Here is a 25,439-nt window from a genome sequence, read left to right on the forward strand (position 1 = left end):
CTCCAGCCGGCTGCTCAATGCAAATGGCTGGAGAAAACCTAAGTGCGCATGTGTGTTTTAGTCAGCCTGAGACGGCGGGCCAAAATACATATGTGCACTTAGAGAGTGGCGTGCACTAGCACTTCTCCTCCCCCTCCAATACCTTGGCCCGCTCCTCGCAACAGCGCTGGTTAAGTACCGACAATTGAATATTAAAACGATGCAAGAACATTGATTTAATTAACATTTGCTAGCTCTGAGCCTGGCAATGGCGCAATGCTCCTCCGCCACTGCAGAAGAGTCACCACGGTATCTGATCTTATTGGTCATCTCCATGCCTGAGCTGGTTGCCACAAATGTCCCTATATAGTTGTATTCAGGTTACTTTTCATGACTAAACCTAAATCGCAGGTTGCAGTAGTTTCCAATGATTTGTTGCTTAAGGGAACATATTTGATGTAATGTTTGTTTGGAAAGTCATATTTCCAAGTGTCTATTTAAGGATGACATTACCACCTTTTTTAATACATTAGAGGTAGATTTTTATTGTGTTGCATTTTCTTCTTATTCAACTGTTTTGATACTTCTTAATGCTTCATGCTTATTCCTGTAATAAAGCCTGATTGCTCTAAGCCACACCTACCCAGAACTGAGATAAGCTTTTTCAAACAAACCACCAGGTCTCGGTCAGAAAGGCCACTTCTGGGGCAGAGGTGTCGGGCAGATCCGAGAGCTCGATGGCGTGTTTGTGAGCGGAGCGGGTGTTGAGGAGTATGCAGCGGAGGTGGTTGGATTCAGTCCTTGGAGGTTTCGTGGTTCTGTCGCAGGTGAAGCTCCAGGTGCAGCAGGAGAAGGGTCCGTGGGTCCGATTCAGAGTGGCCTGGAAGCAGGTGTGGTTTCGGCTGGCGTTGAGTGTGTGGAGGCTGCTGGCGTTGTAGTGGAGTCTGGTGTTGTGGCATTCTTGGGGTCCAGGGGTTCTGTGCTGGGCGCGGTCCAGGCGTGGACAGGCGCAGACGGCCTTGCCTTAGGCGCACCTTCAGTGCGCCAGCGGCAAGCCCGCTTGGCGCATTCGCTGCACTGTCGCCATTTGAAGGGGAGCTGGGAGGAAGGAGCAGCTGGGGGGAGGCAGGGGACTGCAAATGGGCGTGGGGGGCGGCGCCGCAGGGGCAGCAGCGGCGGGAAATGAGCAGTGGGCACGGGGTGGGGCGAGGGAAAGAGCAGCGCCCAGGAATGGGCAGAAACAGACAAAGATGCTGGCACAAGCGCAGGTGGAGCTGCAGGGGTGGGAGCGACCTACCTGGAAGGTCAAAGGTCGCACTCCTCACCGTGCAGCTGCCGCCTTTTGAAGGGGAGTTGGGAGGGAGAAGCAGCTGGGAGGTGGGAGGCAGGGGACTGCGAATGGGCGCGGAGGGGGCAGGGCCACAGGGGCATCAGTGGCGGGAAATGAGCAGTGGGCATGGGGGCGAGGGAAAGAGCAGCGCCCAGGAATGGGCAGAAACAGACCAAGATGTGGGCACAAGCACAGATGGAGCTGCAGCGGGGGGAGCGTTCTACATGGAAGGTCAAGGGTCGCATTAATGTTTTCAAAATATAAGATAGCATCAGCAGTCAGATAGTATAAAAACTCAGAGAAACCATATGTGAGAGAGGGATTTTGCTCCAGGTCTATTAGGCCTGACGTCACTCCTGATTGATCTGTCTTAGGTGCAAGGCGCTCAATGGTACACTAGAAAGCACTTATGGTTCCCTCCTGTTGATCTCTGCACCAGGCGGCAGGCACCTTGAGGTACCTGAAATGGGGTACAGGGATGAACGGCACCCCTGCTCTTTACTATGAGAGCATGCATTCCATTTGGAATGCATGCTCCCATTGTAAAGTGTAGACATTTTTTTTGCATCTTACTTGCTGGGATGGAACTGATGACAGGAGATCATTCACTTTCAGTTCCCAACTAATGTCGGACAGACTCCTCTCTGTCTGACATTGGAATCGGTCCCTAAGCGTTATCTCGTGAAGGAAAATTCTCACACCCATTTTGAATGCGAGGGGGCATATTCTTGCTAAGATATAGCGCTAATCATAGAATGACTCTTCTCACCAGTAATTGATTATGCATTATTTTCTGCATTACTCTACATTGAAAAACACGAGTTGTGTCCATCCCTGCTTATTCTGCAATGTTCAACCAGTATTTATGAGAACAAAAAACCTAGCTGGCTTTATCCAGACTTCCAGAAGGAATATATTCTTCTGGAAAACCAGCTACTATCCATAATTGTGAGAATTGGAGAAGCATTTCAATTGTACAAAATGCTACTTAGTTTGGACATTTAGTGGCTTTGAGAAACTCAAAATTGCAAGAAAACAGTATAAGTCACCTGGCAAGGCCGCTTTTCCAGAGAAGAAGCCACATGCCTTTTCCTCCCCAGTGCACAGAATCTCCTTTTCGATTGTGCAGGCATCTGCGGAATGGTAATTGAAGCACTCTCTACATTTATATCCATTGGGGCGTTCATCGACAGCGGGTGCTAAAACAACAGGCAGTGGAACAAATGAGAAGACAAGTACTGTGCAAGTTATATCTCTTGAAATTCTATAAAGTTAATCAATCAGCTAAACCTCATTTGTAAAGCGCATCACTGTAAACATTTGTGGAATTTGGGCTCTGTGTGTCTGTCAAAGAGGCAGGTATTGGGTCTCATTCTGAAGTCTGCCAGTAAGGGGGCTGTATGGAGCTGGGTGAAGGGGAGGCGGTTACAAGTCTTGGCAACAGTGTAGAAGAAGTAGTCAACTCTGCGGCTGCGATGGATGCGGGAGCCATGAATGTGTATGCGAAGAGGAGTGCAGGTGTCTATCGGTTTGGTGGAAGTTCAGTCAATGGTTGAAGTTGTCCGGTCCTAGGTCATGGAAGGCATTATAGGTGTGTGGAAGGATATTGAAATGGTTTTTTTTATAGATGGGGCCTTTAAAGGTCTCTCAGGTGGGAGGAGATACAAGTTCACTTGGGGATGTTCTGGATGAGTCTGACTGCAACATTTTGTATGGTCTGGAGTCTTGTGAGTAGCTGGGTGGAGATGCGTGCGTAGAGGGCATACCTGTAGTCGAGGTGGCTGGTGACGAGGGTCAGAGTGATGAGCTTTCTGATTTTGGTTGGGATTCATCTGAGTATTCTGTGGAGCAAGCGTAGTGTGTGGCAGCAGGAGGAGATGACTGCATTGACTTGTCTTTTGATGATCAGTTGGCTGTCGAGGAGGATGTTGAGGTTGCATGCATGGTCGGTCAGTGTGGGCGTGGGTCCGAGTTCTGAATGCCATCAGCTGTAGTCCCATATGGAGGTATTCTTCCTCAAAATCATTACTTCAGTTTTGTCAGAGTTTAGTTGGACAAAAATCACAAAAACCTAGTCCAAAAGGCAATAATTTTTATAAATCTATGGGCATACATGGATTTGTCAAAAGATCATTCCAATCACACTCCTGAATGTAGAAGTAGGTGTCGTGCTCAAGATACTTGCCAAAAAATAATAAAAGTAGCCAATCTCTGATAAGTCTAACACTAGACAACACAGTACAAACATTCACTAGAAAGACGACATTTGAAAAAATGTGTGAATAGCTAGAAGACACCTCACGGGCGCACCACCAATGGGGCTCCTGGTTGGTACTCACCAGGGTAGCCCTGTTCTCATCATCGGTGTCAACTAGCTTAACGCAAACGTAAACACGTTCCGGTGTTGAGAAGACGCCGTTCGTGCTTTCTCCACAGATAAAATATAAGGGAGGACAAGACCACACTTACCGATTGGAAGTGGGTCCATGACTTTTAAAGACGTGACCATAACGGTATGATAGTAAAAGCCGTAAGCCAGCACGCTCAACACAGTATTGCTGGCAGTGGCTTTTTATAAACATTTGCCCTGAAGAAATTGCCTGAATCTCTACCATGGCAATGAAACATGTCGGCAGCGAGCTGAAAGCGAATCGATAGGTAGTATTCGCTTCTCTCCTTTTTATGTATATATGTTCACTGTTGGCAGACAAGAGGATACAAATAAAAAGGTTCTTATTCTTGTTTGCACAGTATTTGTTGTGTTATATGTTGAACGTTGTTAGTCCTTGTCACATATAAGTTTGTGTACACTGCACCATTCACTGTCTTTTTACTTTTGGGAGTCGGACACGTTTGCGTTAAGCTAGTTGACACCGATGATGAGAACAGGGCTACCCTGGTGAGTACCAACCAGGAGCCCCATTGGTGGTGCGCCCGTGAGGTGTCTTCTAGCTATTCACACATTTTTTCAAATGTCGTCTTTCTAGTGAATGTTTGTACTGTGTTGTCTAGTGTTAGACTTATAAGAGATTGGCTACTTTTATTATTTTTTGGTAAGTATCTTGAGCACGACACCTACTTCTACATTCAGGAGTGTTGGAATGATCTTTTGACAAATCCATGTATACCCATAGATTTATAAAAATTATTGCCTTTTGGACTAGGTTTTTGTGATTTTTGATTGAATGAGTGGAGGGCGACCTAGTCCTAAAAATCCCTCTTAACTCCTAGTAATTGAACAAGAGTTTAGTTGGAGGCAGTTGTCTCTCATCCATGTGTTTACATTGATCTTGATGTTGTAGTCGTTGGTTTTGGCTTTGGAGGAGTCCTCAGTGAGTGTGACACTCAATTGAATGTTGTCTGCGTAGGAGATTATGTTGAGTCCATGAGGGGTCATGCAGATGTTGAACATGGTGGGGCAGAGGGATGATCCTTGCAGTATGATACAAATAATGTCTTTTGGTGTGGAGATGAAGGAGAGCAGTCAGATGCTCTGTGTACGCTCAGTAAGGAAGATGGGGATCCACTGGTGGGAGTCTTGCTGTATGCCTATGTTGTGGAGTCTGTTCATGAGAGTGTTGTGGGAGACTCTGTTGAATGCCATGGAGAGGTTGATTAGATTCAGGTCCACAGGTTCTCCATGGTCGAGGAGTGTTCTGACGTCATTTGTGGAGGCATTCCACTTGGTCTCAGTGCTGTGGTTGACATGGAATCTTGATAAAATTCATTCAGTTGGTAGGTTAGTCCAGGATTTTTGTGAACTGCTGGTTGATGACTGGTTAATGGCTTCTTGAGACCTTTGGCTGGGTAAGGGCACAGGGAGATCGGACAATAATGTTTGATGTTGTTGAGGTCAGCGGAGGCTTTCTTTAGGAGGGGTCTGACATCTGTGTGTTTCCATCTGTTCAGATAGGTTGCTGTGGAGGTGAAGGTATTCAGTATGCTGGTGAGTTGTGTGCTGATTAGGTTCAGTGCAAGGTTGTAGAGGTGGTGGGGGCAGTGGTCAGTGGGAGCTCTGGAGTGAATGGTAGGCATATTGGCTGTGATGGTAAGGGCATGTGGTGATGGTTGGGCTGGTGTTCACTGGTGAATTGAGGTCATCGGGTTGAGTATGGTCAGTTGAATGTTCAAAATATTGTAGATGTTGTTGACCTTGCTTTGGGAGCAGTCTGCGAGGATGTTGCAGAGTTTTTGGGAGGGGAGGATGGTGTTCTCTATGGCTATTTTGAACAGTTCCTTTGTGTGGTTGGCAGCGGAGTTGATGTAGGTTGTGATGGCTGTTGTCTTGGCTTCTTTGATATGCTGGTGATAGTTGCTGAGTACTGTTTTGTGAGCTACTCTGTCAACAGGGCTCTTGGTGCCACACCATCGTTTCTCCAATTGATGGCAGTTGCGCTTTGTGGTCCTGCGTTCTGGTATGTACCAGCTTGCATTATTTGGAGCTCTTGTTGGATTTTATAGGATTCACTGAACATAGTCTGTATGTCTGCAGTGTTATGGTGGCCAGAGTCTCAGCCTGTATGCACCCTGTATATCTGCAGGGTTATGGTGCTCGCAGTCACAGCCGGTACATACCCTGTATGTCACCAGCATTATGGCATTCAGATTTTTATACTGTGCGTACCTTGAATCTCTGCAATATTATAATAGTATGAGTCTCAGCCTCTACATACCCTGTGTGTCTACAGTATTATGGTATTCAGAGTCTCAGTTTTTACATAGCTTGTGTGTCCACAGCTTTATGGTAGTCAGAGTCTCAGCCTGTATGTACCCTGTATATCCGCAGTGTTATGGTTGTCGGAATCTCAGCCTGTATGTACCATGTATGTCTGCAGCGCAATGGTAGTCTGAGTCTTAGCCTGTACGTACCGTATTTATATCCAACATTACTTTAGTCAGAGTTGTACTATGGTCTACTGATTTAAACCATTCAGCGTCTCAGCCTGTACATACCCTGTATATCCACAGTGTTATGTTAGTTGGAGTCTCGGCCTGTACATACCATGATGTATGCAGCATTATGGTAGGTAGAGTCTCCGACTGCAGGTACCCTGTGTGTCTGCAGCATTATGATAGTCAGAGTCTCAGCCTGTATGTACCCTGTATATCTGCAGTGTTATGGCAGTCAGAGTCTCAGCATGTACGTACCCTGTATATATGCAGCGCTATGGTAGTCGGAGTCTCAGTTTGTATGTACCCTGTATATTTGCAATGTTATAGTAATCCGAGCCTCAGCCTGTACATACCCTGTATGTCTGCAGCATATTGATAATCGGAGTCTCAGCCTGTATGTACCCTGTATATCGGCAGTGTTATTGTAGTCGAAGCCTCAGCCTGTACGTACCCTGTATAGCTCCAACGTTGCAGTAGTCAGAGTCGCAGCATGTTCTACTTATCCGAACCGCAGTGATGGATGCCCTGAAGGAGAGGGTTTTACCACAGGCAGTTCTGCTGGAGGGAGTACCACAATCCTTAAATGCAGTTAGAGTGTTCTTACTTCCTGTAAGAAAGCATATATTTTTCAATTAGCAAAAAGATTTAATCTGCCCGATGCGATCTGGACATGCATGGCTGATCTGATGTTACCATTATTTTAGAATATCATGCAGTTTTCTTATATGCTTATTTTCAAACACTGATGCACATTATTAATATTTTCAATTAATCTAATTTTTAGGGTAAAACATTTGTTTATTCTCTCTGAATGTTATTTGAACATGGGGAGTATCTCTTTAGCCTGAGGATATTAAACCAGTGGCTTCAAGAGGTCCTTGGAGAGTTCCTTGAGCTATTTTTGCCCCAAATCAATCAAGCAATGAATCAATCAAGGCATTTATAGAGCGCACTACTTACCCGGAGGGTCTCAAGGCGCTTGGGGGGTGGGGGGGTTCTGCTACCGCTCGAACAGCCAGGTCTTGAGTTTCTTCCTGAAGGAGAGGTGATCTTGGGTCAGGCGGAGGTCGGTTGGGAGGGTGTTCCAGGTCTTGGCGGCCAGGTAGGAGAAGGACCTTCCTCCTGTTGTCGCTCTTCGGATGCGGGGGACGGTGGCGAGGGCGTGGTTGGTCGATCGGAGGGGGCGTTTGGGAGCGTAGAAGTTGAGGCGGTTGTTGAGGTAGTTCGGGCCTTGGTCGTGTAGGGCTTTGTGTGCGTGGGTGAGGAGAGAGAAGGTGATTCTCTTGTTGACGGGGAGCCAGTGCAGGTCTCTCAGATGTCCGGAGATGTGGCTGCGTCGGGGGATGTCGAGGATGAGTCTGGCTAAGGCGTTCTGGATCTGCTGGAGTCTCTTCTGGAGCTTGGCGGTGGTTCCGGCGTAGAGGGCGTTGCCGTAGTCCAGTCGGCTGGTGACAAGGGCCTGGGTGACCGTCTTCCTGGTCTCGGTGGGGATCCACCGGAAGATCTTCCGTAGCATGCGCAGGATGTTGAAACAGGACGCGGAGACGGTGTTGACTTGTCTGGTCATGGAGAGGGAGGAGTCCAGGATGAAGCCCCGGTTGTGTGCGTGGTCTGTCGGTTTGGTGCGGTGCCCAGGGCGGGGGGCCACCAGGAGTCGTCCCAGGCGGAGGGCGAGGAGCCCAGGATGAGGACTTCCCTCTTGTCTGAGTTCAGTTTCAGGCGGCTGGTCGTCATCCACTCGGCTACGTCTTTCATCCCTTCGTGGAGGTTGGTTCTGGCGGCGGCGGGGTCGTTGGTCAAGGAGAGGATCAGCTGGGTGTCGTCGGCGTAGGAGATGATGTTGAGGTTGTGTTGGCGTGCGATGGCCGCAAGGGGGCTCATGTAGATGTTGAAGAGGGTGGGGATGAGCGAGGAGCCCTGAGGAACGCCGCAGATGACTTCCGTGGCTGCAGATCTGAACGGTGGTAGGCGGACTCTCTGTGTCCTTCCAGCGAGGAAGGAGATGATCCACTCCAGGGCCTTCTCCTGGATTCCGATGTTGCTGAGGCGCTGCACTAGGGTGCGGTGGCAAACAGTGTCGAACGCCGCGGAGAGGTCTAGGAGGATGAGGGCCGCTGTTTCACCGTTGTCCAGCAGGGCTCGGATGTCATCGGTGGCAGCGATGAGGGCGGTCTCGGTGCTGTGGTTGGCTCGGAAGCCAGACTGTGAGGGGTCGAGGGATCCATTCTTCTCGAGGAAGGCGGCCAGCTGCTTGTTGACGGTCTTCTCGATGACTTTGGCTGGGAACGGGAGGAGCGAAATGGGGCGGTAATTCTTGAGTTCGGTGGGGTCCGCTGTTGGTTTCTTTAGAAGAGCGCTGAGTTCGGCGTGCTTCCAGCTCTCAGGGAAGGTGGCGGTGTTGAAGGAGGTGTTGATGATGTCCCGCAGGTGGGGTGCGATGACAGCGTCGGCCTTGTTGAAGACGTGGTGGGGGCAGGGGTCGGTCGGAGATCCGGAGTGGATAGAGTTCATCGTGCAGATGGTGTCTTCCGTGCTGATCTGGGTCCAGGCGCTGAGGGTGGTGGTGGGGGGCGTTGGTGCGGTCGTTGGGAGCGTTGTTTGTGGGCTGAAGCTTTTGTGTATGTCAGCGATCTTGTTGTGGAAGTAGGAGGCGAGGGAGTTGCAGAGGTCTTGCGACGGGGTGATGTCGTTGTTTCCGGCGTTGGGGTTGGAGAGCTCTTTCACGATGTTGAAGAGTTCCTTGCATTTGTGTGCGTTGTTGTCCAGCCGGTCCTTGAATGCTGTTTTCTTGGTGGCGCGGATCAGTTGATGGTGCTTCCGGGGCGAGCTTGAGGGTGGTCATGTTTTCCGGTGTTGGCTCCCTTCTCCAGGCTTTCTCGAGGGCTCGGCAGTTCTTCTTGGAGCTCTTGAGTTCGTCGGTGAACCATGGGGCCTTCTTGCTGCTGGGTCTGCTAGGCGGGGGCCTCAGTGGGGCGAGGTCGTCTGCGCAGTTGCTGATCCCCTTCGTGAGGTTGTCGGCGGCCTGGCTGGGGTTCGCTGAGCGGGAGGGTGCTGGCTCAGGGAGGCGGCGAGCTGGTCGGCTGTGATCTTGTTCCAGCTTCTTCGGGCAACCTCACGTTCTACTACAGAGTAGGTCGACTCATAACCTCAGATGGCACGCATAGCAAAAGCTATCCCCAGTTCTCTTTCTTTCCTTACCTGCAACAAAACAACCTCCAAACCATGTTAACTGGTATTGATCAACACACCTGACACTTCATGTGTTTCAAACTGTTTAAAGGGAATCACATTCACCAACTCCTTTTTGATGAAATCAAATTCCAAATTTAAGTTCTCAATCAACAAGACCTCATAAGATTTTTCTTCTCACTACAATTGGGGATGAAATATGCATAGAATTATAGCATTCTATATAACAAATGCAATTGATCTTGGGTCTCTGGTATAGGGAAGTCCCTGATTGCTTTAACAAGATTCTCCTTTGGTTCCATACCTTGGGTCAAGATCTTATAACCAAGATAATCCACTGATTACTTTGGTTACCTACACTTACTAGCCCTCAGAGTAACCACTCTCTTTATCAAAATGGTCAATACTACTCCCAACGTTTTGTCATGCAACTCTTCAAATCTTCAAAAGAACAAAGTATAGTCCTAAAAATACTATACGTGGGAGACACTCTTGATCATCAGCTCAACAGCTCTCTGGAAAATCGCAGATGCCAAACCAAATTATTAAATCTATCTGCTCCACCACGGGTAACAAAAGATGTCAAATGGCAACTCTCACTATGTAATCTGGTGATATGCTGATGACAAATTTAACGCAAAAATCCTAGCTCCCTTCAAGGAACTCAACATCTCAGTGATATTGGGCAGGGATTGTCTATCCACCCATATTCTCTCATTCCTCAGAATCTTATTGCTTTTCCTAGTTAACATCACTGGCAATAGCCATTCCGAACCCTCGATGGGCTCGATAATACTCTATTCACACATAGAATCCTACTCCTGTCTCAATTTTTCTCTCTTAGGGCCCGATGTAGGTAAATCTACATTTACCACTTCATAAATACCGAATCATACCGAATCGGTATTTATGAAGTGGTAAATTAGAGGGGGGGAGATGTAGGTATTTCAGATTCGGTAAATACCGAATCTGTAAGATTCGGTATTTGCCGATTCTGTAAATACCGATTCGGTATCCCCCATTGCTTCCTATGGGCCTTGAAGCCCATAGGAATCAATGGGCATTACCGAATCGGTAATTACCGATTTGGTAATTACCGATTTGTGCAAGGGTGCAGGGGGTGTCACTTTGACACCCTCCAGCACCCCAAAAAAAGGCATGTGAGCCATGTGGCACACAGACATGCCCTCAGGGCATGTCTGTCTGTCACATGGCATAGGTGTGCATGCACACATGTGCATGCACACCTGGATTCGGTATTTTAACACCCAATTGGATTGGATGTTAAAATACCGAATCTGAAGGGCCTGTGGGACTGAAAGTAGTCCCACCTACATCCCAAATTTAAAAAATCAGTAAAATTACTGATTCAGTATTTTTGCGATTCGGTAATTTTACCGAATCGGTAAAATTTACTGAATCGGACAAAAAAGGTCCCCTACATCTCAGTAGGCCAAATACCGGTCGGAAACGGCCGAAATCGGCCGTTTCCGACCGGTATTTGGTACCTACATCGGGCCCTTAGTGAGGACTATATGTCTAGGTTTATGCACAACCACACATGCCACCCTCTGGTTCAGCACTGCCACCCTTTGGTTCAGCACTGCCACCCTCTGGTTCACCCCTGCCACCCTCTGGTTCATCACTGTCACCCTCTGGTTCATTACTGCCACCCTCTGGTTCACCACTGCAAAAAAGATGCGCCATGGTGCTGGGTATTAACAACGTGACGATTCTGAGAGATGCGTCACGTTGTAAAGCCCTGCGCCATCAGGAGGCGTTCCGGCGCAGAGGAGGGGGTGCAGGGGCGCAGGAACGCCTCCTAAAAGTGGCTGAGTGAAATCTACAAGATTTCACTCAGTCACTCTTAGGCCAATGCTGCGTCAAAACCCTGCGCCTGCTTGAAGCAAGCACAAGGCTTGAAGCAGCATTGGGGAGATAGGGCCCCCCAGAGCACTGCTGGAGCTGCTTCGCAAGTGCAACGCAGCTCCAGCAATGCGCTGCTTTTACGGCACAGATGCGTGACACATCTGTGCCATTTTTGCCACATGGTGTGCCGCATTGTAAATGTGGCGCACCATGGGTGGGGGAGCTGCGTCGCACAATAACTGGCACATCCCTGGGGATGCACCAGTTATTCTAAATCTGCCCCTATGCATTTAGCCAACGAGGGAGCACTTACTGATTAGACAGTAAAAAGTACTCCAGTTGAGTAGAGGTATTGCACAAAAAGGTGGCATCTTCGTGGACAAACACGCAGGGCGGGATTCATTCTGCCCCCTGTTATACTCGCTTTTTGTGCCCTTCTGCCCTCTGTTACTTGTTTTTCCCTTGTTTTTCTGCCCTTCTGTCCTCTGTTAGGCTGTTTTTTTGTGCCCTTCTGCCCTCTGGTAGACTCGTTTTCCCCTTGTTTTTCTGCCCTTCTGCCATTTGTTAGACTGCTTGTTGTGCCTTTCTGCCCTCTGCATCACCACATCATCACTCAGCGCTACCCCAGCATCAGTCAGCACCACCACATTATCACTCAGCACCACCACATTATCACTCAGCACCACCCAGCATCACTCAGCACCACCACAGCACCACTCAGCACCACTACTGCACCACTCAGTGCCACCACAGCATCACTCAGCACCACCACAGCATCACTCAGCAATGCCACATTATCACTCAGTACCACCACAGCACCACTCAGCACCACCACAGCACCACTCAGCACCACCACAGCATCACTCAGCACCACTACAGCATCACTCAGCGCACCACAGCATCACTCAGCGCCACCACATTATCACTGAGCACCACCACAGCACCACTCAGCACCACCACAGCATCACTCAGCACCACCACAGCATCCCTCAGCACCACCACAGCACCAATCAGCACCATCACAGCACCACTCAGTGCCACCACAGCATCACTCAGCACCACCACAGCATCACTCAGCACCACCAAATTATCACTCAGCACCACTCAGCACCACCACAGCATCACTCAGCACCACCACAGCATCACTCATCACCACCACCACAGCATCACTCATCACCACCACAGCGCCACTCAGCACCACCCCAACATCACTCAGCACCATGCCAGTATCACTCAGCACCACCACAGCACCACTCAGCATCACCACAGCACCACTCAGCACCACCACAGCATCACTCAGCGCCACTCCAGCACCAATCTGCATAACCATTCAACAACAACTGGTTCAAATGTGTTCTCTCAACGTTTCAAACTTTATTACAAATGTCACAAAAAGATGTTAATATTTCACTTCTGTTCTTGGATTTTCATCACAAAAAAATACACTGAACATAATCTTCACAAAAGTTATTTACAAAAGTTTAAGCTATTGCCATTATAAATTAAAATCACTTTTATTTAAGTATTAATTATTTAAAAAAATTAAAAGCCATTGTAATTTGTAATATCAATACAGCTAAGTCTCGTAAATACAAAACATGTTGCAATACAAATGCTATAGGTGTCACATTTGCGAAAGTTATAACTATTGGCATTGTAAATTACACAGCTATTAATTTAGCTATTTTCAAAACCAACCCATAAATAAAAAAAAATGTCATTTACAAGACCAAAAGTTCAAACTTTCCTAATGCGAGACCTATTGCATTGCAAATGCCTATTTTTATATCTGTCAGTGCTTCCTGTTGAGGTTTAATTTTCGTGACAGGCGCCTCATTGCCTACTTGTAACTATTCTCTGACCCTGCTTCAAGGGTCAGAGCAGGGTCAGAGAATAGTTGCAAGTAGGCAACGAGGCGCCAGGAAGCACTTACAGGCTTACAGCAGCAGGTGCCCAAGTTGAAGTTAATTTCTTTGTCACCCTTTTGTAAAATGTTACAAAAAATTTGCTTCAACTTTTGCACCTGCTTCTGTAACCCTGTAAGTGCTTGGCTGAAAATTCGTCCCGCTGATTTTCCGATTTTACAGCGATTTCGCGAGATTCGCGGATCGTGAAATCGCGGAAAATCCGCAAAATCCACGAGCGGAACGAATTTTCAGCCAATGCTTAATTGCTACCCACACATGGTGAAAGTGTAAATGTCCTCCCAGGGGAAGACTAGAAACAGTATGTAAGCAAATGGGTGCCACACCACTGCTTGTATCTGTGACTCACAAGAAACCCCAGGTCTTCACTGTTGTAGTAGAGTACATCTTAAGTGTGTAAACCACCGGTGATGTTGAGTTCTCACTTCCAGTGAAGTTTATCAGACTCACCCAAAGAGATAACTGTCACCTCAAAGCTTTGTCACTGTGTCCATTTCTGAGCCGTGACGAGAAGATTGCCCAGATCACCAAAGGATGTGCTCACAGTGACCTATAGTATCAATGCTCCCTCAAATCGGTGCTACGCGAGCCCTCGACGCCCAATAGTGGCACCTGATGTCCAGATGTATAAAGTGGAAAGCCAATAAAAGATGGCTCTTGATGACGGTGAGCACCCAATCAAAGATGCAGCTCTAAACTGTCATCCTTATAGAGCAGAATGCCTGATCTAAGATGGCGTACAACTGTGCTCGGCGTCCGCTCAACTGCGTGTGATGCAAATTGGCTCATTGTGAACTGACTTTGAAACATGTCAGCTTCCAATCCAAGATGGTGCTGCCTGCAGTGTGGTGTTAATCTCCTCAAATCACATTTTATAGGGAAAACACTGGCACCAGGACTCCCTTGCTCTATGCACATATCTGGAAATTCCTGTGCAGAATCCTGATTTGTACTCGAGGTTGCAGTGCCTAGAGAAGAAACAGGCCTTCCTATTTTCTGCTCTTCTCGTTCAGTGGGCAGGAACTGACCAGCTGGTATTAGCCTCCCCTACCTGCTCCTGAAGATCAAAGCTACAATGGGACTGTAGGCCAGCTTGTCACAACTGAAAAGTGTGGAAAGATCACAGGACAGCCAATTTTTGTAATTCCTGATGTTCTAGATACTACTGGCAGGGCTGGATTTTTTGTGATGCTATAGATGCCCTAAGTGGGAAAGATCTGCCAACCGTGGTCTCATGTTCATTGGATTCAAGCTTTCCTGGCAGATGAGGGGTGGTACCCCAAAATCAGTTCCCGGAATCTTGTTTTAGTTTCAATGAAGACCTGGCCTGGCAGTTTGGTCTGTGCTATTCCCAAGGGAAGCAGTGTTAAGAATGATGTGCATATGGTTGGGTTTAACCCAGATCTGTGCCTGGAGGTGAATGTTTGACAATGTTCAAATTTCCGTCTATTATATTCTTGTGTTTCTACATTCACCCTGGGTGGGAAGGGTATGTCCAGACACGGAATCCGTATTCACTAAGCCACTGGATTTAAATTAGCCTTGCTGATGAAGGGTGACACCCTAGATACCAGTCACAGGATGCTTGTTTCTGGTCTAGATGAACCTAGCCTGGCTGTTCTGGCTGGACTGTAGTCATGTGGAGCAGAGTCAAGACTGAATTGCACACGCCTGGGTCCAAACTGCAGTGGGATGGGGAGCAAAACAAACAATGGATATAACCCAGATCTGTGACTGTGGGTGAGTGTTTGACAATTTCAGAATTCTGTCCATCATAATTTTGTATTTTTATTTATGTGTTACCGGCAAGCAACTGCCTTCTCCTTTTACTACCATATCTTGCAACCACATTGGATTCCATTCTGATAGCAGGATCCTACAAAGAATGCTACAATCAGGACCCAACATACACCCTTTTTCAAATAGCCCCACACTAGCCCCCTTTGTAGGGTCTGCAAATTTGAAGAGTGACATATTTTAACATTTTTCAATTGCATGTGTTAGGGAATCACCAATTGTGGACATGATTCATCACCAGTTTGAGGAGGAAACATGCCCAAAGAACCACTGCCATTGGTGCCACCATCCATCCTTACACTTTGTGCACTCTGAGCCATGTTCTTGCTGAAAACATCGGCTGAGCAAGGAGGTTCTTGAGTAAGTCCTGAGGAACAGCAATCCTCAATGGAGGTAAAAAAGCACAAGCACGTTGGGTATTGAAGTAGGCGCTGATTAAGTTGTTCTCTTGTGATGGTTGAAGCTTGTTCCTGTGGGAATTCACCAATAAGTCTTGTTCTTGAAGGACCTTTAAAAACAGTTGGGCATCCTCCCGAGCCTTAATGAAAGAGGAAGCAGTCAACAACTAGTCACCAAGATAAGGCAACAGAGAGACACCAGATAAATGAGGAAATGAAACTACAGGAGTGGAAATCCTTGAAAATGCAGCTCCTGCTGAAACTTTTGAAGCCCAGAGACTATCAAAAGAGACATCTGAAAGGAATTTAGACACAATTCCATATTTTCCAACATTTTGACTACAATCACAAGAGTTGGAAATACTTCAGAAGGACTAGCGTGGCCTAAGCAGCACATGTATTTTCTCATTTTCTGAGGTGCCTCATTTTCACAATTGAGACACATCAGATGACCTCTTAAAGAAGGTTTCAACTTTCTTATCTGCTACATCCGTGAAGTATTGCCTCTTCAGATGCAAGGTTTGAGGTAGATGTCACAGAAGGTAGGATGGTATTTCAAATTTAGGAGTATGAGGAAATTTCAAATCACATTCTGGGAAGAGGCATCTCTTGTTGAGAAAATGGGGAATGGTTGATGAATCTGGATCTTCCCATTCTTTCAGTATTATGCCCTTGATAATAGGATGGTGGGGAAACTCATCTGCACTTAAAAACAATATTGGGAACAATATCCCTCTTCTTGCTGGCTTTTATGCTAAAAAACAAGGGAGTCTCTGATATGGTCATGAACTGTGACCCCTGGACATATTTTCCCCATTGAACTTTCTTAGGTTCATCCTCTGCCTCTCTAAGGCACTTGTGTCTAGGCTCTGACAACACAGAGTCTACAGACTCCTAGACCAGGATTTGTCAATCAGGCCTTGAGATGTGCAGGAGCTCCTCACTCTCTTCACTTTCCAAAGCTCAGACTGATTATGCTGCTTCTGTGTGGCCTTAGGACAGTCCACAGTAGAAACTCAGCTAGCAGAAGCACTAAAGCAGCATCGTTCCTGCTTATAAACATTGCTAAGAGACTTGACCTCGCTATACATGGGATCTTGTTTATAGGAAACAAGGGAACCTGAAGGTAGTACATTAGGGACCTTGGGCGTTTAGCTTATTACAAAAAACAGTGGACCCTAGTAGTTTGGGTGATCAGGGTAAGGATAGACACAAACTGGAATAGTATTTATGTCCGTTGTCCAGCTGGACAGGAATTCATTTGGACAAATTTCAATTTCAAAATGAATCAAACGACCCTCATAAACATTATATTGCAATGCTTTAAACTGACTCTTTGAAATAGATTTAGGTTATACTGCAGCAACAGTTCATGGCAAGTCCCATCTTGAGGACTCATGACCGCTGTGCACCCAACAACCTTATCTGCCTATTCCTTTGTTAATAAGGGGGCTAGCATACAGAACCTCTGAGTCTTTATTGAAATAGTGCCCAATATGTGCACCAACAGCTCAGTGTGTTCATATGCCCCACTTCCAGGCAGCAAAGGGGTTAGATGCTCTGGAAGAGGGGACCTGCATGTTTTCCATCCTTGGAATAATAGGGACAGTGCAAGTTAGGATTCTGGTGTCATTGGGCACAAGGACAGTGTGTTCCAGTTGGGGCACGGCAATGATATACATCAGCACAGCTGCGTGTGTCCCAGTGATGGAGCAGCAGAGCTGCAGCTGCAAAGCAGGGAGGAGATGCATTGGCAGAGCTGCGTGTGTCCCAGTGATGGAGCAGCAGAGCTGCAGCTGCAAGCAGGGATGAGATGCCTGAACAGAGCTGCATGTGTCCCGGTGGTAGAGTAGCAGTGCTGCTGCAGTAAGGAATGGATGAGATGCATGGACAGAGCTACATGTGTCCCGGTGGTGGAGCAGCAGTGCTGCAGCTGGAGGGAAGGGATGTGATGCATGGACAGAGCTGTGTGCGTCCTAGTGGTGGAGAAGTGGAACTGCAGCAAGGAAAGACGCTTAAGGGCCAGATGTAGGAACATTAAGAACGATATTTTCCAAATAGTGTTTTTTTTTCCAAATGGATATTGGGTAATCGCGTTTCCTAATGTATGAACCATGTACTTTATATTTAGCGATACCTAATGGGTCACAAAGAGACCTTTTGCATGAATATTAATGAGGTAGGTCACAATTCAAGACCCATTAGGAATGGCGGCCATCACAGGGATGGTGGCTTATTGAGGACTACTGATGATATGACACATTTTCTTGTTGAAAACTCGGCATAGGAGATATTTACCATGTGCGGTAAATACCTCACCCTGAGGTAATGCGAGAACTGTGGGCTGTATAGGAAAGATTTCAACCACAAAGTGCATATCAACCAATCACATCAGGCATGACACAGATAAGCAGCAGAGCACGCTGAAGATCACACAGGAGCTTGTGGCAGAGCCGTGCACGGCATTAAGGGTGCCTCTACATTTCACAAACCCACTCTCCGGCTCTTGACACTTACCTATTGTAGAGTTCTCGAGACCTTGAACACAGTGAGTGACGTCAGCGGGGCAAAGACTGTAAATACCGGAACAGGTGGCAGTGCCCACAGAGAAACACTTCTCACAAAGTAGGCAATTCACTGAAATGAAAAATAGTAAATGATAATATACAAAACAATTAAGATTCATAGTCAGAGGGAAGCCGAAAAGAAAAAGCACAAGGAAAATCACAATTATGCATTACTTCTCCGCCACTTGTAACCCTTTTTGGTTGATCCCTCCCTCACAAAAACCCACCCACCCAACACCCACCCTAACCACCCCCGAGGGAGTTGGCCTTGATCTGTTATCCTTAGTTTGGATTCTTGCTTGTTATCCACTTAATAATTGGTCCATTCTTCTCATTCAATCTGGTCAATGGTGCCCAGATGTTTAGGCCCTTTGTTCGGGAGCATACAGCCTTATTCATGAAGGGGCCGTTTTGCGAGCCCCTAATAGCGAAACATAGCGATTCGCTATTAAGGACTCGCAAAACGGTAATCATGTAGGAATCGCATAATAAAATGCGATTCCTACTGATTCCTTATTTGCGATTAGCAAATTGCTAATCGCAAATAAGGAATTACTCGCCATTCATTCCTATGGGCCAAAAGGCCCATAGGAATGAATGGGGAGTATTCCTTATTTGCGATTAGCAATTAGCTAATCGCAAATAAGATTGCGATTTGAAGGGTGCCAGGGGTGTCCACAGGACACCCTGTAGCACCCCTCAAATGAAATTTCACACAGGTGTTGCACACACACATGTCCAAAGGACATGTGTGTGTGTAACATGCAACTCAGAAAAATGCATTTAAATGCATTTTTCTGAGTTTTCGCAATTTACCGCGAGGTCTGACCTCGCGGTAAATTGCGGCAAGAAATTGCGAATTCGCAAATTTAAATTGGATGTTGAATTACATTTAAGGAATCTCTAATAGAGATTCCTTAAATGTAATTCCTCGCACATTTGCGACATCGCAATTAGCGATTTTTGCATTTGGGATGCTGAATCCCAAATGCAAAAATCGCACTCGCAAAGGGCCGGATTCTCAGAATCCGGCCCTTTGCGAGCCGATTTAGCCTTCATGAATAAGGCTGATAGTCCCCTTCTTGGCTTTTTCCAGAATATAGTTTGCTAATAAAAGAGAGAGACATTGTGGGAACCCGGGGTATGCGAGACATAAATGGAGGATTGCCAAGCCGATGAACACCAGTTCTTCTCCAAGCTTCCCCTGAGTGTTCTGGGCTACCCCAAGTCCTATCAAGGTTGGAGAGAGGATGCAGTCGACTCCTTAGAAAAGTTGGTAAGCTCTCCTTTGAGTTTACTAAGGGCATCGCGGGAGGCAACAATGCAAATCAGATCTGCAAGAAATATGTCACACCGGGGGCAAAGGTTCCTCTCTTAGTCGTCCATTTGGCAATTCTTTTAGGCGTGTATGTAAGCGAGAAGTATGTTTTTTAGTATTGAGCCTGGAGTCGGGCCGGGAGTAAAATATTCGGTGCTAATTCGACTGAGCGAAAAAATAGTTTTTCTGAGACTCCAGTTTCGACTCCCCCATACCATCTTTCATTCGTGAGTTAAAAAAATTATAAACTACTTGTATAGATAGGTCTCCATTCCTGCTCAATTTATCAATAATATCATTATTAGCAAATCTGATTGCCCCCCCCCACCTTTCTTATATAAAAAATCTCCAATTTGGAGGTATTTGTAAAAATCCCTCCGATCCAGCTCAAATCATTCGTTGGGATTATCGAAAGAGTCCAGACCTATTAGAGAGAAAAAAGCTCCAAGCTTGGTCAGCCCTGCGTCGCACCATCTTTGAATGATTGGGTCTTTAAAAATGTCTGGTAAATTGGGATTATTGCAGAGTGGTGTATAGTAATTGAGCCGACCCATACTGATCAGTTTTCAAACTGACTTCCAGATTCTAAGCCACCCTTGTACAGTTTTAAAACTATCTTTCCTTCAGTGGCTGTCATTTAAGAATCGCCAAGCCCAGCCCCACGCTTCCACCCCCATTATAAATTCAAGGGCGGAGGTGTGGCGCCGCGACCGGGTCAACTGACTCTGGAATCTGGGGATCACGGTTCGATCCCCAACCGCAGATTAGCCCAGCATGTGACTCTGGGCAATAGCTTGCTTAATCTTCCCGATGGCCCCCAGCGCCTAGAGACCCTTACAGGTGATTGTTTGCGCTTTACAAATGTGGATTCTTATTATTAGAAAGGGCTCAGTACTTCTTCAAATGTGCTAACTTTTGGCTTCTCTTGCATTAGAACTAAATTATATAGAAGTGAAGTGGCCCATTAATAGAGTCTTATACTTGGTAGAGCCAGTCCTCCCCTCTCCCTAGGTAAAAAAAGATACTTATATGCCCTTCTTGTCTTAGCGGATGCCCAGATTAACCAGGAAAATAGATCTTCAATTTTTTTTTAGACAATTGGTGGTAATTTCAAGCTGGATTGCACGTAAAAGATATAAAAATTTAGGGAAAAATAACATTTTAATGATGTTACATCTGCCGATGCTAGACAGATGTAAATTATGTATATAATTAACATCATTTTTTCTAGATTTTTCTAGATTTCTGTACATAATGTTTTTTAATGTAACATAAAACATATCTTAAAAAAGGGCATTTACAAACTATTTGGTTCCAAAGTTGAAACTTACATTTTGTAAACTGTAACAATTCAACAATGAATCACAGATAAAGAAAAGAGATGTCAGCAGGGCATCAGTGGACACCTCCTTGGACCATGCCTCATTCCCTGTCACTAAGGCGACTTATGAGTTTGGGATCATAGCTGAAAGCCCTGCTTCCAATAGGTACACAAGTACAACAGGTGTAGTGAAGTTAAGAGTCCCAGACTTTCAACAGGGCTGGCTTTAGCGCGTGTGGCCCCCAATGCACCAATGTTTGTTGTCGCCCCCAGTAACCACCTCTGCCACAGATTCACTCACTACCACCCTTTAACAGAGCCCCTCAAGTCTCCATAATCACTCTCAGATTAATTGTGTTAGTATCATAGTGCCGTTCATACCAGTGAAGGGTTTCAGAGCACTTTACATCACACACACTACACAGAGACAATGAATCCATTGTGTTTAACTCAGTCTATAGGAAATGTTACATAATTCAGAGGACTACAAAGCAGACAGTATAGTTTAAGAGTGCTTGGTCTGGAGAAGCACAAACTCAGAATTTAAAAATCAACATCATGGTTGGGGGTTCCCTATTATGAAAAGAATTGATGTCTACTCAAATGAACCCTTTTCCCAACATTAGGATATTGAAAGACACAGGGGCGTATTTATAAGCCCTGCATGCTGCCGGAACGCCACTTTTAATGACGCTACGGCAGCGCACACTGCAGAGCCATATCTACGAAGCCACCGAAAACCACACTGCGTGGCCTTTCATGGCCTCATAGATATTGTGTGAGGGAACGCAGCGTAAGTTGCTGCATTACCTCACATAGTGATAGGGAGTGATGTCATGGAAGTTTTCAGGGGTGTTTCCATATAGCACCCATGGCTTTTGACATATTCCCAGTTTTATAACATGCTGTAAACCTGGGAATGCATTAAAAGCCTATGCCTCCCCAGGGGTGGCACAACAGTTGTCTTTGTGAAGGAAGGTGTCCCTGTCTGCACAAAATCAACCTGATTCCAATGCAGACACCCATGCACTATTATGCAAGGGTGCCTGTGTTGATGCTCAACAGCCATTTCTGCACCCGCGGAGTAAAAGAGAACACAAATGCATCATTTCTCATTGATGCAGTGCATTCCTGCCCTTTTCTTTAGACGTAGGGGAGTGGTGCAGGAAGGCTTGCGGCGCTGCTCTATGCCAATAATTATTAAATGTTGCCCACGGTGCCTCCACCTGAAATCAGCGGCAGGTGTGGTGGCATCAGTCGCACCGACCTAGAGCTGGCCCTGACTTTCAAAGCCCACCCACTCCACTGTAATTCAGCGCCTCAAACCTGCCGAAATATGACAGGTGGAAAATGAATGAGAAATACCCGGATATAGGGCGTTTGATGCATAATGCATCGAATTCTGCATTTGTTTGCCCATTGTTAGGAACAGATTTTTGAAGTTATTTAAGGAGACATAAATAGCACGCTGCCTGTGGCACTAATTTCAAGCGGGTTATACATTTCTTTCTTGAATAACGAGTTGTGCGATAATTTCTGCGCCCCCACTATTTCCCCAGATAGATTCTGGCAGGCTAGACCTGTCCAAATATATATGGGGAAGAGAAGTCTGAAAAGATTTCAAGCCATGCAGATGTTTGCACTTTAAATATTGATTCTTCCCACCCAGCCTCACAGGTGAGAATGGAGTTGGGCAGCATGGAAGAGATAGCAAAGAGGCAGGGGGGAAATATTGTGTCTGAGTGGAAGAGAAATGAGGGTGATGAGTGAAGAACTGGTCAGCAGTCCACAAATGCTACCCATTGGAATTGGACAATATACTTGACCGGTCACCTAGCATAAGACAGAGGGTCCGAATAGATCCTACACTGAGATATGTAGACAATTAACTTTTAACAGGTGAACCGAGCTCCCACCAACCACAAATCACCAACAAGACAAACTACAACACCTGTATGATATTCAAAATCTGAGGCGCACACATGAAGGGGGAACACCCCCACAAAACTGAATGTTAACTAGACACCACTGACCCAGGCTCAGATCAGTCTGAGGTGCCATCCAGGAAGGACCCTCCCTGGTGGACAAGCAAGGGACATGCAAGTCTATGCAGTGCTGGGGGGTCTCCAGAGACGGTATCCTGGCATTAAGAGTCAGGGCACATATTTATCAAGGGTTGTGTTTCTTTTTCCACCCTTGAAATGTGATTTATCAAGTCATGCATGGCCAACATGTGTGATCCTAGGGGGCTTGATAAATCCAGAGTAACAAGAGTAAGCTTGGACTCCTCACTGAAACCAGTTCACTTCTAGGAGCTAGACTAGTTTGACTCTGTGGGGGCTCAGCCATAGCACATATCAAGAGTAAAGTCTCTCCCTCACATAATATAAAGGATGGGGCTTTAAATTTGAAAAGAGCCTTTAGGATGCCAAAGGCAGGACTCACCATTACCTTGAAGTGGGGAATGAATGAAGGTACAGGTTTAAAGGTTCCTAAAGGGGTGAGAGGGAAAACCTACCTTTCTGTCTGTCTCAAGAGCTTCTCAGACATCACTGAATACTTACATTGTCCATGTGGTGCTCCTGGATGACTGTGGGGGACATGAATGAATGGATGAATGAGCCCTCTTACCTCCAGCAATGAGTGCGCAGATCACCACCGCGGCTGTGAGGAGAGTCCTCATGGTGCACTGGAGTAGGAAGAGTGGCAGAGTGTGGGCTGCAGCAGCTGAGCTTGTCTTCTACACATCCACTGCTGAGGACAGGGCTTTTTATACTGCAGAAAGGGGCAGGTCAGGGGCTACCTACACCGCCCACAGGGTAAAAAAACTGATGACCCTCACTGTGATTTGTGTGCTCCTGAGACAGCCCTTCTGCAAAACAGAGTTTGTGAGCTGATGTAATGCACACATCTTGAGTAAATACATCCTAAAAGCGCTTCTCAGATGAGGGCTTCAAGCAGCATTGTGACCTTTAATTGTTGTTGTAAGTTACCTCATTAATGCCCTGATATATTTCATAGGTAAACCATTCGAAGAAAACCTAAGGCTTTTCCGCCCGAGATGCAGAGTGCTAAAATACCTGGAGAGCGTTTCTTTCTGATTACTAAGCAGGAACAAAATGTGTTTCATTAAAAGTATTTGTTAGGGAGATAGTTTTGTGTTTTTTCTTCTTTTGTTTTTTTTTGAGAATGTCACCAATTACAGTTTTTACATCTAAAGTTGCTATCTGATGACCGTCCTTAGACATGTTTGACTGACAATATAGGTTTTATTTATATGATCAATTTTGTTAGAAGTAATGAAAGTCTTGTTTGTGCTTTTTCAATATGCTTGGTGATTGATCTGCATCTGTGCCCTCTTTGCTGATGTCGCTCCTGTCCTATCTGAGTACTACTGCAGTGTTTATTTGTTCTTTTGTAGTAGGGTGAAACTACACTGTGAATGCACTATCGTAATTGCTCATGTGGCGAGTAGACTGATGTTATATGATGAGTTTGGTCCAGCACATACATCAGTCCTAAATCAAAGTTCAATTCATTCTCACCTGAGAATACCTCGCTTTTAACGTTTCGGTTGCTTTAATATTTGTTAGATCCTTCATCATGGCCATTCCATAGCTCCCCTCAGTAGTGGTGTTTCACTCTTAAACCTGCTTTTCTATGCTCACCTGGTCAATATAGGTACATTGTGGTTGTGCAATTGCTTTTCCATCTTGTTTCCTTCTTTTCCTCTTGCAGCCTTCTACTAGTCCTCCAGGTCATCCTGGGAACCTCTTCTCTGTTAATGATACTGTACAATCCTCCTCTACCCCTAAGTCTCCTTTCTCTCACAATAAGGGCTACACCTGGAGACACACTAGCTTCATCACAGTTCATGATTGCTTCTCTCTTCAACAATACTCAGAAGGATTCTTGTGCCGCTGACGAACTTCATTGCATGCCAAGCTGTGTCCCCTCTGCCCTTTCTTCATGTACATTGGCTGATAGCCTCCTGTCCCATATAATTTCCTTTCTAATGTGCAACTGGTATTAGTTGCAATAGTAATTTGTTTCCACAGAACAGCCCAACATCCTTCAGCTGTTTAGCCTATTTCTCTAGATATACATCTGACACATATGTGGGCAATATACTTGTTACTTCTTAGGGATTGAATACCAGATGCATGGTACTGGCGCAGTGGTAAATATGCATGTGAAATCAATGGTACTGCGTGGAAATGCAGAACTTGTACCATGCTATTCTGAGCTGAAGCCAAAGGAGTTAAATGAGCATGTGGGACTTGATTGTAACACCTACATTTTCTACCTGCTCGGAGCAGGTGGAAAATACATGTGTTGTCCTTTGTGTCTGTGTGGAGGGGTGTAAGGTAGAGAGGAGTAGAATGAAGGAGAAACTATGGTCAGGCACTGGGAGCATTGTTCGGAATGACATGAATGACACAGTCCTTCTGTGTAATCAACTGTCACAAGGAACCCTTACAGTACTGCTAGGGCTGTTTTCTTGGCCCTGCTTGGTTTGGAGGAGGGAGGGGTGGCCGAGGAGCCAATCTTGTCTTCAGAAGCTGGAGAGTTTTTAAGCTCCTCCTATAGTAAAGTATGAAGCCAGGTAGGGGCTCCTCACTAGTCTCAGGTCTAGTATTGATGGTTCCATAGTTATCAGGTCAGGAGATTGAGGCTACAATAATGCCTTACCTGAACATGCCAAAACATGTAGTTGCCCAAAGAGGTTCCACCAAACAAATAATGAGACCTAAAAAGATACATTTGAGTAATGCCATGAAATTTTAATCATGTTTGTTAAAAGTTTGTGAATAAAAAAAAAAACTCTCCTGATTATTGCCTGTCAACATTAG

General features: G+C 46.1%; 1 protein-coding gene across 1 annotated transcript in view; it reads right to left on the minus strand.

Moving 5' to 3' along the window:
* Positions 1–23,269, minus strand: part of LOC147718112 (phospholipase A2 inhibitor NAI-like) — a 35,987-nt gene extending 12,718 nt beyond the window's left edge. The window contains exons 1-4 of the mRNA XM_086919192.1: positions 23,218–23,269; positions 17,898–18,017; positions 6,654–6,809; positions 2,359–2,508 (exon numbers count right to left, since the gene is read on the minus strand). Of these exons, the coding sequence (XP_086775318.1) occupies positions 2,359–2,508; positions 6,654–6,809; positions 17,898–18,017; positions 23,218–23,269 (478 nt within the window). The remainder of the gene's footprint in view (positions 1–2,358; positions 2,509–6,653; positions 6,810–17,897; positions 18,018–23,217) is intronic.
* Between the last annotated feature and the right edge of the window lie 2,170 nt (positions 23,270–25,439).

Source organism: Lissotriton vulgaris, chromosome 4_2 (genome assembly GCF_964263255.1).
Source record: "Lissotriton vulgaris chromosome 4_2, aLisVul1.2, whole genome shotgun sequence".
Classification (NCBI taxonomy): Eukaryota; Metazoa; Chordata; class Amphibia; order Caudata; family Salamandridae; genus Lissotriton; species Lissotriton vulgaris.